The sequence below is a fragment of the Tympanuchus pallidicinctus genome, unplaced genomic scaffold, assembly GCF_026119805.1.
Source record: "Tympanuchus pallidicinctus isolate F22 unplaced genomic scaffold, pur_lepc_1.0 scaffold5, whole genome shotgun sequence".
In the NCBI taxonomy this organism is placed as follows: Eukaryota; Metazoa; Chordata; class Aves; order Galliformes; family Phasianidae; genus Tympanuchus; species Tympanuchus pallidicinctus.
In genome coordinates, this window is record NW_026294769.1 from 67003001 (window position 1) to 67018266 (window position 15266).

A 15266-nucleotide genomic window follows, 5' to 3' on the forward strand; every position below is an offset into this window, starting at 1 on the left:
GTCGTGAGGTACTGCCTGAATGCAAATAAACGCACAGACACTGTGCACAGATTTGTAGAAAGACACGGCCAGTTTTGTTTTCTGAATACACACTTACTGATATTACAAACACAGGAAAGTGCCGTCGTATTTTTTGAGCAAATGCAAGGCCACTCTTACAGTGAATGGATTATTCACTGAATATTTAATAAACTTCAAAGTTGGATTAATTTTTTCTCTTTCCTCTTCAGCAGCTTTGACCACAAAGAGAAGGGAAAGGATAGATACAGGTATTCATTCAGCCAGAGAAGAGCACAGATCCTGTTTCCCTCCTGGCAAAAGAGGCCGCCCACACCCGGTTTCACAATTCCCTCCTGATAGGGTAATGCATTTATAATATCGCTTGAAAATAATACGAAAATAAAAAGAAGAAAGGAGAGGAGAAGAGAAGAGAAAAGGGAAGGGAAAGTGGAAGGGGAAGGAAAAGAAACATTGTGGAATGCTGTATTTTATCCCAACTAAACATCAGTGCCTGAACCTCTGCAGAGAGTGAGAGGAAGACACTACATCAAGCCAGCTTTTAACACTGAGATCCCTCACTGATAACAAGCAAATTGTTATCATTAGCAAGTTCTCACCCATTCCAAACATGGAGCCTACGATGAGGTTATCGTCCAGACAGAACCTGACTTCATTTTCCCTATGTCTCTCTCTCATCCCAGTAATAACAGTTCTGGCAGCGACCAGCCCAGACTGCACAGGGTTAGGCCCAAAGACGGAAGGCTCCTCAAAGGCTGCAGTTGTCTTTTTTCTGCTGCTACAGTAGTTACATAGTATAGAGAAGAACTACATACAGGAAAATTTGGTTAGTCTCTGATTATTTCCCAAAACAGTTACCATTCTTTTTTTTCAGTCATCATACAAATCCTTGCTCTCACCCACCCTTAGCATCTTCATGCAGCAAGAAAAATGGGATGAAGCTGAAATATGACAACACTTCGGCAAGACTCCAACCATGACTGGGCATTTCAATGAGTTATGAACACAACCAGAGTTACAATACTAAATATCTAAATTATTTTTGAAATGAAGTCTCCAGAAACATATAAACTCTTACGATGTGAGGCATTAGCTAACCTCTAATTGCAAAGGGAATGGGAGGAATTGAAACTTTTCTGAGATAAGAGGTGACCTGACTGCTTGCTGTGTGGTTTCTTGGAACATCTCCTAACAGCCCTGTTCTGGTCGTTGTCAAAGGCCTGGGCTAGAAGGCTCACTGCTCTAAGATGTTCCTCGGTTCCTAGAAAAGCAATTGTAACTTACATTCTACTTTCTATAAACATTGATTTTCTCAATGAAAATACAGAAATATATGATTAGATATAGGAGATGTTTTGCTGCAGGCAAACGATTACCATAGCAACTGTTTTTTCCCTTTGGAGCTGCAATGAATAATTTGTCCATGACAAACATCTGCTTTTTATTTATCTAATATATATATGTTATATATTTATATAAACAAAACTAGATAGTGTAAAATATTAGTGCATATAAGATAGCTCTTAGTATATGAGACAACTGAAGTGTAAAAACAGCACCCCAGCACAGAACTGAGCTCAAATACCTTTATTTATCTTCCTTGTACAATTTATCTGTAGTCCCTAATATGTAGTGATTTACAACATGATCTATTCAATCCACCAAACCTCTTATAATAAAATCTGCTTTAATTCTTACTTCTCTGTGTAGTTTTGGAGCCATTTATTGTTTCATTCCAAACTTTTTGGAAACTTACTTTCAGTACCGATTTTGTAATAGTCATGGCAGCTAATACAAACGTCTCAGAATGAATCTGGTCAGGTCTTGGGATGAAGCCCACCAGGGTCTATGATGCCAGGAATACCAAGGCCAGGACAAGACAGATAAAGCAGAAGTCAGCAGAAGGCAGGGAATGAAAGAGAACTCACAAGTTCAGCAGCAGCCAACCAAGAAGCAAAGATCAACTCAATGGATTACCTGTGATCACAGAATCCTTAGAGTCAGAAGGGACCTTTAAAGACCGTGCAGTCCAAATCCCCACCAATGAAAAGGGACACCACAGCTACATCAGGTTGCCCAGAGCCTGATCCAGCATCACCTTGAAAGGTTCCAGGGACAGGGTATCAACCACATCACTGGGCAACCTGTTCCAGTCGCTCAAGCCTTCTATAAAAGGGGTCCAAAAGATGCTTCTCACACCTGGGAATATTGATGGTGATCCTCAAATCAGCGTTTCACCACTAGTCCAGATGTGCTTTCTCTCACTGTAGCAAGCCAAAGGAATTTAATGGTCAACCACAAACTTCAATTCCTCAACATCTAATGATCTTCTGGTGATCACAGTATGATCTTTTAGGAATGGTGAGACATTGGAACAGGCTGCCAGGGAGGTGATGGAGTCACCATCCCTGCAGATGTTCAAGAAAAGAGTGGATGTTACACTGAAGAGGTGTGGTCTGGAGCAATCACAGGCACGGGTTGACGGTTGGAGTAGGTGATCTTAGTAGTCTTCCCAACCTTAATGACTCTATTAATCATAGTGAGCACACTGGCCCCGGAGAATGGGTAGGGTGAGGAACCAGCACTGAAGGCAGGAGCCAGAATAGATACGCTTGGCCAACCAGCACTGGCCCTGTGTAACAAACTAAGGTTTTCACACTGATGAGAAGCTGCACTGAGCTGTGCAAGGCCAGGCTGGATGTGGCTCTGGGCAGCCTGGTCTGGTGGCTGGCAACCTGCCCATGGTAGGGGGGTTGAAACTCGATTATCATTGTGGCCCTTTTCAACCCAGGCCATTCTATGATAGTATGAGCAGTGCTCAAGTGGGAGTAAGTCAGCAGAGGATGGGCTTGCCATTGCTGTTCACAGTGAGAAGCTGCCTACGAAAAACTCAAAATGTTCACCTGGAACACTTCCTCTGCAAGACAGTCAGCAGCATGAGACACCTCCTATGGGATGGGAAGCAGCATTTATCACCTATCAGTACTCAAGAAAAAGAAGAGGACCACTAAAGAAATATCGCCCCTTTCACTTAGCCTGAATCCAAACTCACTATGTGTAACAAGAGATTCACAGCATCCCTAGAAACTCCTACAGTGCAAGTTTGTCTGTTTTCCCCATTTACAGCTCACCCCACACTCTGCAGCACGTGTTATCCTTGTACAAAAATGAGCTTACAAAGAATGCCCCAAATTGATCCACGAGATATGCACATGGACATCACTTGGATTTCAGCTCCTACAGTCACCCTCCTGCAGCGGAAGCACTGCAGACTGCCCAAATTCTGATCCTCTTACGCAGCCCCAGAGCTGCTCTGTGCAGCCCAGCACACAGTTTGCTCCAACACCCAGCCCTCTGCACACAAGAGAAGCCAAGTGTCACTGAGAGGGAGATAGCACTAACTGGGCTAGCTGGGCCCAGTAGACTCTCTGTAGTGGATGTAGTCTTAAGCTGGGTCTGTTGTTACTGACATATAAAATATAAAGGAAAAAAATATTAGTTTGGGGAAAAAATGAGGCCAAAGTTCCAGCACAGAGGTGGGGAGATGCAGCACACTGCTTGCAGAAGTCACTGGGGTGCACAACACCAACCCTCCCACATCTGCAACAGAGGTTTTATTGTAAGTTTAGTGCTTATGGCAGGCTGTTTAAAAAATAATGATCACATATATGCTTATACATGTGTGTGCACATAAGTACATAGGCATTGCTGTTCGCTGCGTGAGACAGCAAAAATTCAAAATTATCAAAAATTCAAATTATTTCCATGCATTTTCCTGGAGCATTATTCCTCAATGAGACAATCAGCAGTACTCACGGACTGTATCTGTATCTTTGTACACACACAGTGTTGCAAGAGGCAGCATCCCCAACACCTCACTGATGAGGCAGCCATCTCTGCTGGGGGTGTAGGCGAACAGACATAAAAGATGTAGGTGCCCTGTGAGGCTGAAGGTCCTACAGCAAAGTGCCTGATCAAACCTCCCCTGAAAGAGCTTCCCATGCCACGAAGACCAAGATAGCAACTCCCATAAGCAAACCCATTGCTTATAAGCTAATTAAAATGTTTAATCAGTCTCTGATTAACAGCATGTTTCAGAATTAGAGACCTACAGTGGCTGAATTTGGGTCGGGGCTGCTGGTTGTGTACATGCAATGACACCACAGCACCAATCGTCCCCCACCTGTGAAGGCAGAGGGTGAAGCAAGTTGTGTCAATGTGTCGAAGGGAGGGAGGAAATAAAGAGAGCAATGGATCAGCACAGCACGCTTTTGAAGGGAAAAGTAATATTGCAGTAATTTATAGAAGGGAGAGTTGGTGGGTGAGACAGTCGATCTCAGTGACATTCGGCCAGAAAACAAGGCTCGGTTGGGAAGAGCATCACTGCCACCTTCAGGACGGACGGACTCTCTTTGCTGAGATGCAGCAGCTTTCCCCGGGCATCTTTTTATTTGTGCAATACCATAGAAAGCATTTCCTGCAGCTCCTGCCAATGTTCCATTTGTTGTTATTATGGGCACTCTGCAGGCTTGGTCCAATGCCTCTCTGCTTCTGAGTTTTGACACAGAGGAACAGAATCAGTTTTCAGTGTAAGCTTCAGGTTACAATGGAAGGGGCTGATCTAGCCCGTGTCAGCACAATATTGCTCCCTAACAGGCAGTCCTCATCTTTTATTCAGTCTTGCTGCAAGATGCTTACAGTAGAGTAAGAGATGTGTCACAAAACTTTTGACACCGGCCACCATTCTTTCCCTTGGTTTTAAACCATATTTGTTCAGCCTGAGCACAGCCAGCCAGCTGGTGAGCACAGAACGCCCTCCTGGCCTGGGTCTCTAAGAGGCATCTGCCCAAAGCAGCTGTGGGTGCCCCATCCCTGGAGGTGCTCAGGACCAGGTGGGATGGGGTCCTGAGCAGCCTGAGCTGGTGGGGGGCAGTCCTGCACATGGCAGGGGGTTGGGGTGGGCTTTGATGTTCCTTCCATCCCAAACCTTTCTGTGATCCTACGACTTCAATCTCATTACCAGCTATTCTGGAGAAGCCTATTGCTAAATTCAGAATGCATCACCTTAAAAACAACAAGAATGCTAAAGATCATAAAGGCAATTGCTTACAAGCTGTGAAATAGCACAGTTAAGACTTACACATTACATAAGTTCAAGACGTTCTGCAAATGCACTCCTACCCTGTTGATTACTCCAGTGCTGATCAGGGATCACACAGGTGATTACACAGAATCAGCTTTATGTCACAACATCTCTTCCCACCCAGTAACTGGATGCACATCTCATGCCTTTTCATGTGATGGGTACATTTCCAGCCACACAAGATGAGCTGGATAAGCACATGGACTCTTTCCCCAAGCCTAGGCACCATGCCGTCCCTTCAGCCAACATCTGAGCATCACTTCAATACTTCTTTTCAATGGAAAGATGGGCCACTGAGCAGCACAGATGCATGCTTCCACCCGACCAGCTGTGACTTAGCACTGGACTGGACAGCTGTGACTGCAAAGCATGCCTTCCCCTCTCTAGCTCATTTCATAAAGCACATGGTTACCTGCTAAAAATAACCAAATAGAAGACAAGCTTTAAAGGCCTGATCAGGGATATCCATCCACAGCAGGAGCTTCTGCAGCTGTGGACATTGGTGCCTTGATGATTCGCTTTGGATGGTAATGGAGGGGAGAGCCTGTAGAGACATCTCTGGAGACCGCTGGCTCAAAAATTTGCCATCACTAACAAGAAATCACAAGACAGAAGCCAAGACTGGGCACAGCTCTCTGATATCCCACTCCAACACTAACAGCCACAGCACTTTGTGACTCCCTATGACATTTGTCAAATACCCAGGGCCCCTACAGCCTTGTGTTGCCTTGTGAATAAGGCTCAGGCATTAAGCATAGCATGCCCAGGGCAGGAACACAACTGTTAACTAAAGGAAAATGAAGTTCACATGTCACACAGAAATAGCAGTAGGGCAGTAATGGAAAGGTTGCAGGTGAAAGTGGCCTCATGAGCTCCAGGACCACCTGCACCAGGGACCTCATGGCCACAGTGCTGCAGAGCAAAAGACAGCACTGCTGCTTCTTGCCATCCAGGAGTTCCCCTTCAGTACAAGAGATAATTACATCAAAGTTAGAAGACATTAAAGGAAATAAATTGTGATGAAGAAAAAAGTGTTTTGCTTCCAGGTAGGGCTGCAGCAAATATTTTTTCTTTTTTAACCTTACAGCATTTCCAACAAAGCATACTAAAGCAAGGTGACAAGCAGCACTGCCTGAGTCAGCACTGCAAAATTGCTTTTTTAACAAGACACCTCTGTGCTGAACACCAAGAAACAAAACAATTTATTTTTTATTTTATTCTTTTTTTTTGAGTGGTAGACAACAAGAAAGGAATAGAGAGTGAAGAGCTGTCCCTGAAGAATGGACATGAGGAAGTCTAAGCAATCTAATGTACCTTCTACAGGTATATCATATCAACCAGAAAAGGACAGTCTAAGAAAGCATACCCTCTCCCCCCCTAAACAGGCAGGATGATTATATGGAGAAGGCTGATGTTCTCATAAACTTTTTTTGCCTCAGTCTTCATTGGTGGCTGCTCTTCACTCACCCCTGAAGCAAATGGGTTGGAAAGTGGGAACTGAGGGACCAATGTCCCTCTTACTGTATGCAAACATCAGGTTTGTGATCACCTGAGGAACTTGAGCAAGTTGAAGTAGTTGCCAAGCCACTCTTGATGATATCAGAGAAGTCATGGCAGTCAGGTGAATCCCTCAGTGACTGAAAAAAAGCAAGTCACATCCATTATTAAGAAGGATATGACCCAGGGAACTACCAATCTCACCTCAACTTGCTGATCTCACTACTGTGCCAGGGAAAGTCATCTAAGAGATCTTCCTGGACGCTATGCTAAGGTATATGGAAGAAAGGAAGGTGACATAGGATTCCAAGCATGGTTTTGCCACGGGCAAGTCGTGCCCGACCAACCTTATGGCATTCTACAATGGCACAAATACATTAGTAGACAAGCAAAGACCCACTGATGTCATTTATCTGGACTTCAGTGAGGCTTTCGACATGGTCCTCCACAATAAGCTTCTCTCCAAATTGGAAAGATAAAGGATTTGATAGGTGGACTGTAAGATGAACAAGGAACTGGTTGCAAGATCCTATCCAGAGAGTACTGGTCAGTAGCTCAATGTCCAGATGGAGATCGGTCACAAGTGGCCAGTGGTCTGTACTGGGACTGGACCAATGCCCTTTAATATCTTCATCAGTGAAATGGACAGTGGAATCAAGTGCACCGTCAGCCAGTTTTTGAATGACACCAACATCTAACAAGTCCCCGTGCCTTGCTACCAGGCTACCACACACTTGAGTACTGCCACTGAAATAACTGCAGCCCTCTGAAAACTTTAGTTTGCTGCCTGTCCTATGTTCAGGAAACTGCACCATATGAAGCAGGTGATCATCTGACTTTCCAAGTTTCCTTGTACTGCAGCTGCCACCAAAGGAGACCAGAACATTTCACTATTCAGACTCAAATAACACAAAGGATCAGATTTTACCTGGCTAGATTTGTTCACTGAGTACAGCGTTTCTTATGTTTTAGTTTCCATGGATGTGATAAGCCTGACTGGGCTCCTTTGTTTTACAAGAACAACAAAACCAACCTCCAGAACACTATTAGCAGTGAAGCAGGAGGAAAAAAAGACATTTCCCAGATCCACAGCACCAAGCAGGATGCCATCACCCAGTTTCAAACACCCCATGTGACAGCAATTCACTACGAAGTCACCTGTAAGCATACCACATTATGTTTGCATTATATGCCAGCACATATGCTGCCATTGCTTTATTTCTTGCTTTGCTAAACCCACATGGAGAGCCACTGCTGTTGATCAGCAAACACACATTAGACTGGGCAGCACATCAGGAAAATGGGAAAAGGTATGGAAGAAGTTTGGGGACAGTAAAAAAGACCAAGATAAAGGCCACAAGCAAACACTCCTGCAACAATAATGCAGGGTAACTCTACTTTGACATTAGAAGCTGTTTCAGATCAGAGTTGTTTCAACACACACTTTTGAAATTTGTACTAATTGCAAAATCAGAGAAGGCACTCGGGCTGTAAATTTATATGTGAGAGAACATAGCAGTAATTCTTCAAGGTACTCAAAGAAAGAACATAAGGAAAGGGTCCACCCAGAGCAGCTCCCAGGCAGCTGCACCAGCCTATATCAGAGGAAAACAGCTAAGTAGAGCAAAGCATTTATCGAAGGCACCTCGTGCCAGCCATCCTAGTGCTCTCAGTCTCCAGGCTACGAAAAATTAAAACATGGGAGAAGATGAAAGAGTGCTTTTGCAAGGAACATGCAACTATGCTCAAGTATCAAACACCCAGCAGTGCTAGCCCAGAAACGTGAGCAGCTGATACCTCACGCAGCAAAGGCCTAATCTTCTTCTCTTGGAAGGCTCACATGGGGAGAAGCTCGCTGAGTTGCAGGCCGGCCAAACAGAAGGCATGCCAGCTGTAATCTCCTTTCTCAGCTGTGTACACAGAGAAACGGCAGAATGCAAACACTGGAGGAAAAAAAGGAAAGCTCCAATTATTCTCAGACCACAAGAACAACCATGTCTAAAAGCAGAGATATTGGCAGGACAGCAGAAAAGAAGAGCTGTCCAAAACAGTCAGTGTAAGAAATTGTATTGTTTTCATCCATAGTCACCGAGGCAGACAAAGAAAAGGAAATCTATGTTGCTAGTCCTTCAATAACCAGTCTGGATTTTCTGTCAAATACCCAACTTACAACTTAACCTTTGGAAAATACATTTTCTCTAAAAAGCTTTAAGAACAGGACACAACAACTGCTGTTCCTGCAATTATTATTTTTTTTTTCCATAATGAGGTTGAGAAGAAACATCTTTTTCCTCCCATCAGCAATGAACTCAGGAGGCCAGTTACCCTTTCAGATACACACAATAGATAGTTGCATGCAGAGTTCAACATTCATGCAATTCTGGGAAATATATAATTCAAAAGAAATCAAACCAAGTTCTGTCCTATCTCAGACAGTTCCAACTATGACACTACCAGAAGGATTAGAGAGTAGTACCAGGTCTAAGCAAGAGAATTTTATTCCTGTATGTAACACAGCACATGGTTTGCTTTCTCTTTAGGCGGGACTTCTAGAAAGAATCCTTTACATTAAAAAAAATGAAAAAAAAATAAAAGGAAAATCTTTCCTGATGGTGCAGAAGTGTAACCACAAGGCATTCAGCATGGTCATACTGGTATGTTAAAGTTGGAGCAAGCAGGCTAGGAAATTTACCAGATTTATCATTTGTCCAGCAAACAAAGCTGAGAGTATTCTTGTTTGCCTGCAGGTTTTAAGACTCCTTTCCAGAATGCTGACAACTTGTTTTTAGCATAATCACAAAACAGACAAGGTGCATTAATGCCCACTGATGCAAAACCATGCCATCTTTCAGAAGAATTCTCTCCAGCAGTTTTCATTTCTCGTTTCCCCATTCCAGCTTGATTTTCTTCACCAAGCCTTAACACTTATTTTGGAAAAAGACTGGACTAGCACCAAGGCAACATCATTTAGTATGTTCAGACAACTCAGAATTCAATCACTGTTCCAATATCTACAGATTTGTAAAAGTTTACACTAGTATACACCGAAAGAGAAACTAATCTCCCCACCACAGGTATGGAAATAGCCAGACTGGTAGCCTGATCTGGAACATTATTCTGATGGCTATGCAAGCCAGTATGGGCAGTCAAAATGCAGTTTCTTCAGCAATGACCACTGGGACCTACGTGGATTGGACAGTATTCTTCCCCTCTCAAAACCTGGTGACAAGGAATCAACAGGAAAGAAAGTAAGAGCCCTGAAATGTGCTAGGTTTAAGATCAGTGCACTAGACTCTAGTGGTTACTGGTAATGAAACAGCAAAGTTTTCACTATATAAAATCTATAAATTTATTTTTTGTAAAAATCCAAAGAGCACGAAGACATCTCACTCAAAATACTGGCAAATCAAACCACACTTAGAAAAATGAAAGCTGATTTTATTATCTTATCCACAGCCAATCATTTGACATGAACATGCATACGTAATTTTGCTACGCACACACCACAGTTTAACGTTAGTTATTAAAGGTTAAACATACAACATACATCCTTACAAAAATGAGTCAAAATGCAAACGTAACTTTTAAACAAAACTGTTTTTACTCATTTAAAAAAACCTTTGTGTTGGGTACCATTTTGTACAAACACAGTTAATTTAAACAAATCTGCTTTTAGTTTCCTCATGGTTCAACATGAAAATAAGCTGCAATAGAAAATGAAGTCATCAAGGGATTTTTAAATAGCAGAAGTAGGCAGTCTTGCCATGCAGAAGAAGCAATATTAAATATTAGTTTTTCAAAAAAAGAAAAAACCACAAGTTTAAAAATATTTAGTTCAAGTCACAAATCTTTCCCCAGTACAGAGAAATCCAAATACAACGCATAATTAGCTGCCACTTAGGATGGCTATTCTGAAATGTAGAAACTTTCCAGAATTGTAATTTTTGATTTGGCACAGAAAAGAAGTCTGAGCTTACTTAAGAACAAGAAAGTGATTTAAAAAAAAAAAAAAAAAGGAAAACAGGAAGAGAGGAAAAAAAAATACAAAGCAAGAATGAATGAGATAGTAGTTGCAATCACTAAAAAAAAAATCTGTGCATCTCAGTCATTGCAGAATACTGTCTGTCTACAGCAGGTGCGAGTTCCAGGTAATTGTTATTGCAACATGGATTTAATTTGCTTGGAGGTAGTCTCATCATTCAAATGCTTTGTTGTGTACCTAAGCAGAAATAAAAATCAAGTTTAGAAAAACACAAACTATTTTGTTTCAGTACAGACAGGCTGAGGCATAACTGAACAAACTGAGTTTATGCTATGGAAACCCCTACAGTCACTGATCTACACCTATTCCTGTTACCAAGAATAGATTTTCTCTTCTAGAAGTGCTTCTGTTATCAGATCTATACTCCAGCAGCCTTACACCAAGAAGAAATAAAAAAGCCTCAGGTGGATGGTGGCTCATTCTCATACGCCACTTCATAGCAAAGTCATGTGCAGTTGTGAAAGCCAGCTGTGAGCACTGATTGAGTTCATGGGCAATACCTCCAACTAAAACAATGCCTCTGAAATCTTTCTTCCCAACTTCCAATAACTAAACTGCTTAAAGATCCCTCAGAGGCAATGGCTTAATTCCCTGTTTACTTAGCTGTGCTAATGACATCTTTAAAAGGTACAGATACAAGTGTTTTCTCCTTTCTTTTCCCTCAAAATTCTCTTGGGTATTTTTTTTTTTTATCACCACAAAAAACTTTGTCAGATCTTATTTTAAAGTACTGTGTACACTCCATATTGCAATCCGTGCACAGTTCCTTTCCCTGATCTTATTAGAAAATCTTATTCTGTAACTCAAATATTTAACGGGTTAAAATTAGCACTAATATTTTACATGTTCACTATACAATGGCTTAGTTTTGAAAATCAGTATCAATATAGATTTCAGGACATTTTGGGAATATATAATTCCCACAAGAGCTCCAAGCTTTTCTAAAATCTAGAGAAGTTATTACACTTGGTATTTTGCCCATGTGAAAAATCTGAACACGATTTAAATACTTATAAGAATTTAATTCCAAACAGCTGAGATCTTTCCAAAATCCATACTACCTTCCATCTGCTTTTAAGAGCCATGATTTACCTCTCAGAAAAGAAAACTTCCAACCCAAATCCTCCAAAAATCAAAGAGTCATATTGACTTAATTTCTCATCACATCATCTTGAAGCAGGCACACAGCAGCTCAGCATCACTAGTCAACAATTCCAAATGTGATTTTAAAAAAGGATTTCAATATCTTACCGCAATGAATCGTCACATACATGAAAAACCTGAATTGTTGAAGTATCTATGTATGCATGAAATGGGTTAGCGTGGCAAAATGTCAGCATGACAGCACAGCTCAAGTTCACAGAACTGAACACAATGGAGTGAGGACCTGAACCAATGTTTTGTGTACTTTGCTGGGCAGAAAATAAATATTGTGTTTTCTCTTTAGAAACTTGTCTTCTTCTACTGATTACCATCACAAAGACTGATTAATATCACAAGAGGTTTCAGAAATGAGTAACCAAACCATGTAGGCATGGAAACACTCAAAACTTTCCAACAGATTTTTTTGCTCTCTTTGGCTAATAATCTGGAAAAAAACTTGCCCAATTAAACCACCTATAATACTATATTATTTCTCTTCTTACTACAGCTGGACATGAAGAAAAAGAAAATTAAAGCAGTTTCACTACTGATAAGAAAAAGCCAAATGAGCAACATTAACTAAAGCTTCCACATTTCAAATGCACAAATAGCCATACAGAATTATAGTTAACTTGTACTAATAAATAACGTACAAAAAGCACATAAGCACAAAAGAGAGGCCTCCGCTTATCTATTATGTTTCATTTTATCTTGCAAATCCTCTGATGCTTGACATTAACATGAAGAACATGAAGAGATGTAACTGTACGACCAATAAGCAGTTTTTAGACTTCTATAGTGAGTTACTTGCTCTTTTTCATCTTCCTAATTTATGCATTAACACTTGTCTTGTATATTCTACAGCAAACGCACTGCTACTCGCGCTGCAAGTACCTCTTCATAAATACTTTGCAACAGCTTCTCGTATGCAAGTAGAAACTACTCCTCTATCTACCCTGTATGTCTGAAGCTACCTGTGAAACATGAAAATTGCATTAAATTACTCTCAGACTCTGCTAATAATACATAAAATCATTAACATTATCAAACCACACAGCCAAGGATATGGCAATACTATCTTATTAGTCAACAGTTTTGCCTTCAGGTACAACTGCTGCTCTGTCACACACACCTTTTCACCCACTCTTACCCTGTGTGCAGCTGATGCATGTAAAAAGCTATCTTAGAGCAAATTTACAACATAGCCTTGAAAACACAGCAGCTTCTTCATGTGCCCATGTGTCCAAACACAATGGGAAAGAAGCCTGCAATAAACACATTCGCCTTTTACCTCCAGCACTAAACACTTCACTGCTGAAAGGAAGACCCTGGATAATTTCTGGAAATTTACAAAGATTTCAAATAAAGAAAAAAAGATTACCTGAGAGCATTTAGAAGGCCTTCTACACTGTTAGGAGGCTGGTCTTTAAGAACTTTGATGCATCCTTTCATCTAGGAGTCAAAAAAAGATGATTTTTTTCACACAAATACTTTGTAAGCTTACAGAAGTGTTATATATTATTTGCCACTGTGAGAAAATTACTTAAAAACTGCAAGAGTGCACTTCCTTGATACTGGAAAGGAATTAAGCTTTCAGTATTATGTTTTCTTATAACTGAATAACTCAGATGATTCAAAATCTGCTTATCTTTAGACAACACAAAATTGATGTGAAACTTTAATGTATCAATATTAAGAATAAGTAATTGTAAGCACAATCTTTGCCTACAATTGATTTACGGAGAACAATTCAATTCAGCTAGTGAAATAATGATAATGTGACAACTGGATAATACTCCATAACAAATAACCACTATGCAGCATATGCTAACAGCATGCATTTCACAGACTGCTACCAAACAAACCAAGTTAGAGCTGAAGACTAGCAAAGAATGAAGCATTTCACAGGGGTGAGGAACAAGTCAGATGCTACCGTTGTTTTCAGTAGTTTTGATTTGTACCTTTCAACACAAATGACTGTTCACAGGTATTACAAGTCACCACCCAAACTCCATCACATTTTTAATGGCTTGACAGTAACCACTATGTATCTAAACCACTATGTTTTAGATTTCTCACTGCTTACGCACTTGTTTTGTTCCCAGTTAACACTACCTTTTCTCTATCAAACCAAAAGGCACATCTGCTACTATTAAAATCCACACAGAAGAAAAAAAAAACCTACAAAACAGTTTAAATACTCAAAAGATTACTCAGTAACAAAAAACTTACATCAATTTTAGAAGTTTTGGCAAAAGCGCCCACCGGATGCACGTGGTCATAGAGTATGATGACACCCACCATTACTCTCAGACAGAATGATACTGTTTCCTCATTTGTAAACCTGCTTCTATATTCACTGTAATTGAAAAACAGGGAAAATTATTCAAACAAAATAAAGGTAATCCCTAATAATGCCCAAGATAAGTTTAAAGAGAAAAACTATGCACTCTGCTTTGCTCTGGTGCATCCTCATCTTGAGTACTGACTGCAGTTTTGGGTACAACATAAGAAGGACTAAAACTATTAGTGTCCAAAAAAAGGCTGCAAAGATGGGGAAGGTTTTACAGGGCAAAACACATGAGTAGCTGAAGTCTTATGGTATGTTCAGCCCAGAGGAGACTGAAGGGAGGTTTTGGTGCCCTACAGCTCTCCCACAAGGGGAATGGAGCAACAGGACCCAAGGAAATGGCCTGGATCTGCACTAAGGGTGGGTCTGTCTGGGTGTCAGAAAGAGGTTCTTCACCAGAGGGTGGTCAGGCACGGAAGAGGCTGCCCATGGCAGTGGTCTCATCCTCAAGCATCCAGAGTTGAAGGCGAGTTTGGACAACACTCTCAGACATAAGGTCTGAAATTTTGGGTGGTCCTTGAGGAACCAGAGGCTGGGCTCAATGATCCTTTTGAGTTCCTTCTAGAGCAGGATAGTCTATAAAATCCTGCCATAAATCCTCAGAGAAAGAACAGTTCTGAGAGTTTTCCTTTTTCCTTTCAGCAATCTGATCACAAAAGCAAATCCACTGCTTAGAAAGCAATAGCTGGAAGTTACAGATTCTCAAATCTAAAATAGCACCCTGTTGCTATGTTTTAAGCTTCTCGCTCCCTCAAAAAAAAACTTAAAACACACCAACTTTCCTTTCAGCATGCCTTATCCTTTCTCCCTCTATACTCCCTAAAATGCAAGCAACTCAAACTTCTGATGTGGGGACAGGACGGAAATGAAAGCCCAATGGTACACTACTTTCTTGAGTGAGATGACCATTACAAAACAGAGTAATGGTATAAACACAGGGAGATACTAATGTATTTCAAAACATATATACTGAGGTATTTGATCTGATCTTCTTTTAATTTGACAGTGTGCCTCTTGTCTGAAGAGTTTTACTACTGGGAAATGATTTCCATCACAGAAAAAATACAAAGCTC

At 41.0% G+C, this 15266-nt stretch overlaps 1 protein-coding gene across 12 annotated transcripts in view; it reads right to left on the reverse strand.

Moving 5' to 3' along the window:
- Nucleotides 1–10075: 10075 nt before the first annotated feature.
- The window catches only part of CYRIB (CYFIP related Rac1 interactor B), a 95725-nt gene continuing 90534 nt past the window's right edge, over nt 10076–15266 (reverse strand). For all 12 annotated transcript variants that reach the window (XM_052704849.1, XM_052704842.1, XM_052704843.1 and 9 more), the window contains 3 exons: nt 14076–14202; nt 13225–13295; nt 10076–10877 (listed from right to left, as the gene is read on the reverse strand). In XM_052704849.1, the coding sequence (XP_052560809.1) occupies nt 10814–10877; nt 13225–13295; nt 14076–14202 (262 nt within the window). In that variant the 3' untranslated portion in view covers nt 10076–10813. The remainder of the gene's footprint in view (nt 10878–13224; nt 13296–14075; nt 14203–15266) is intronic.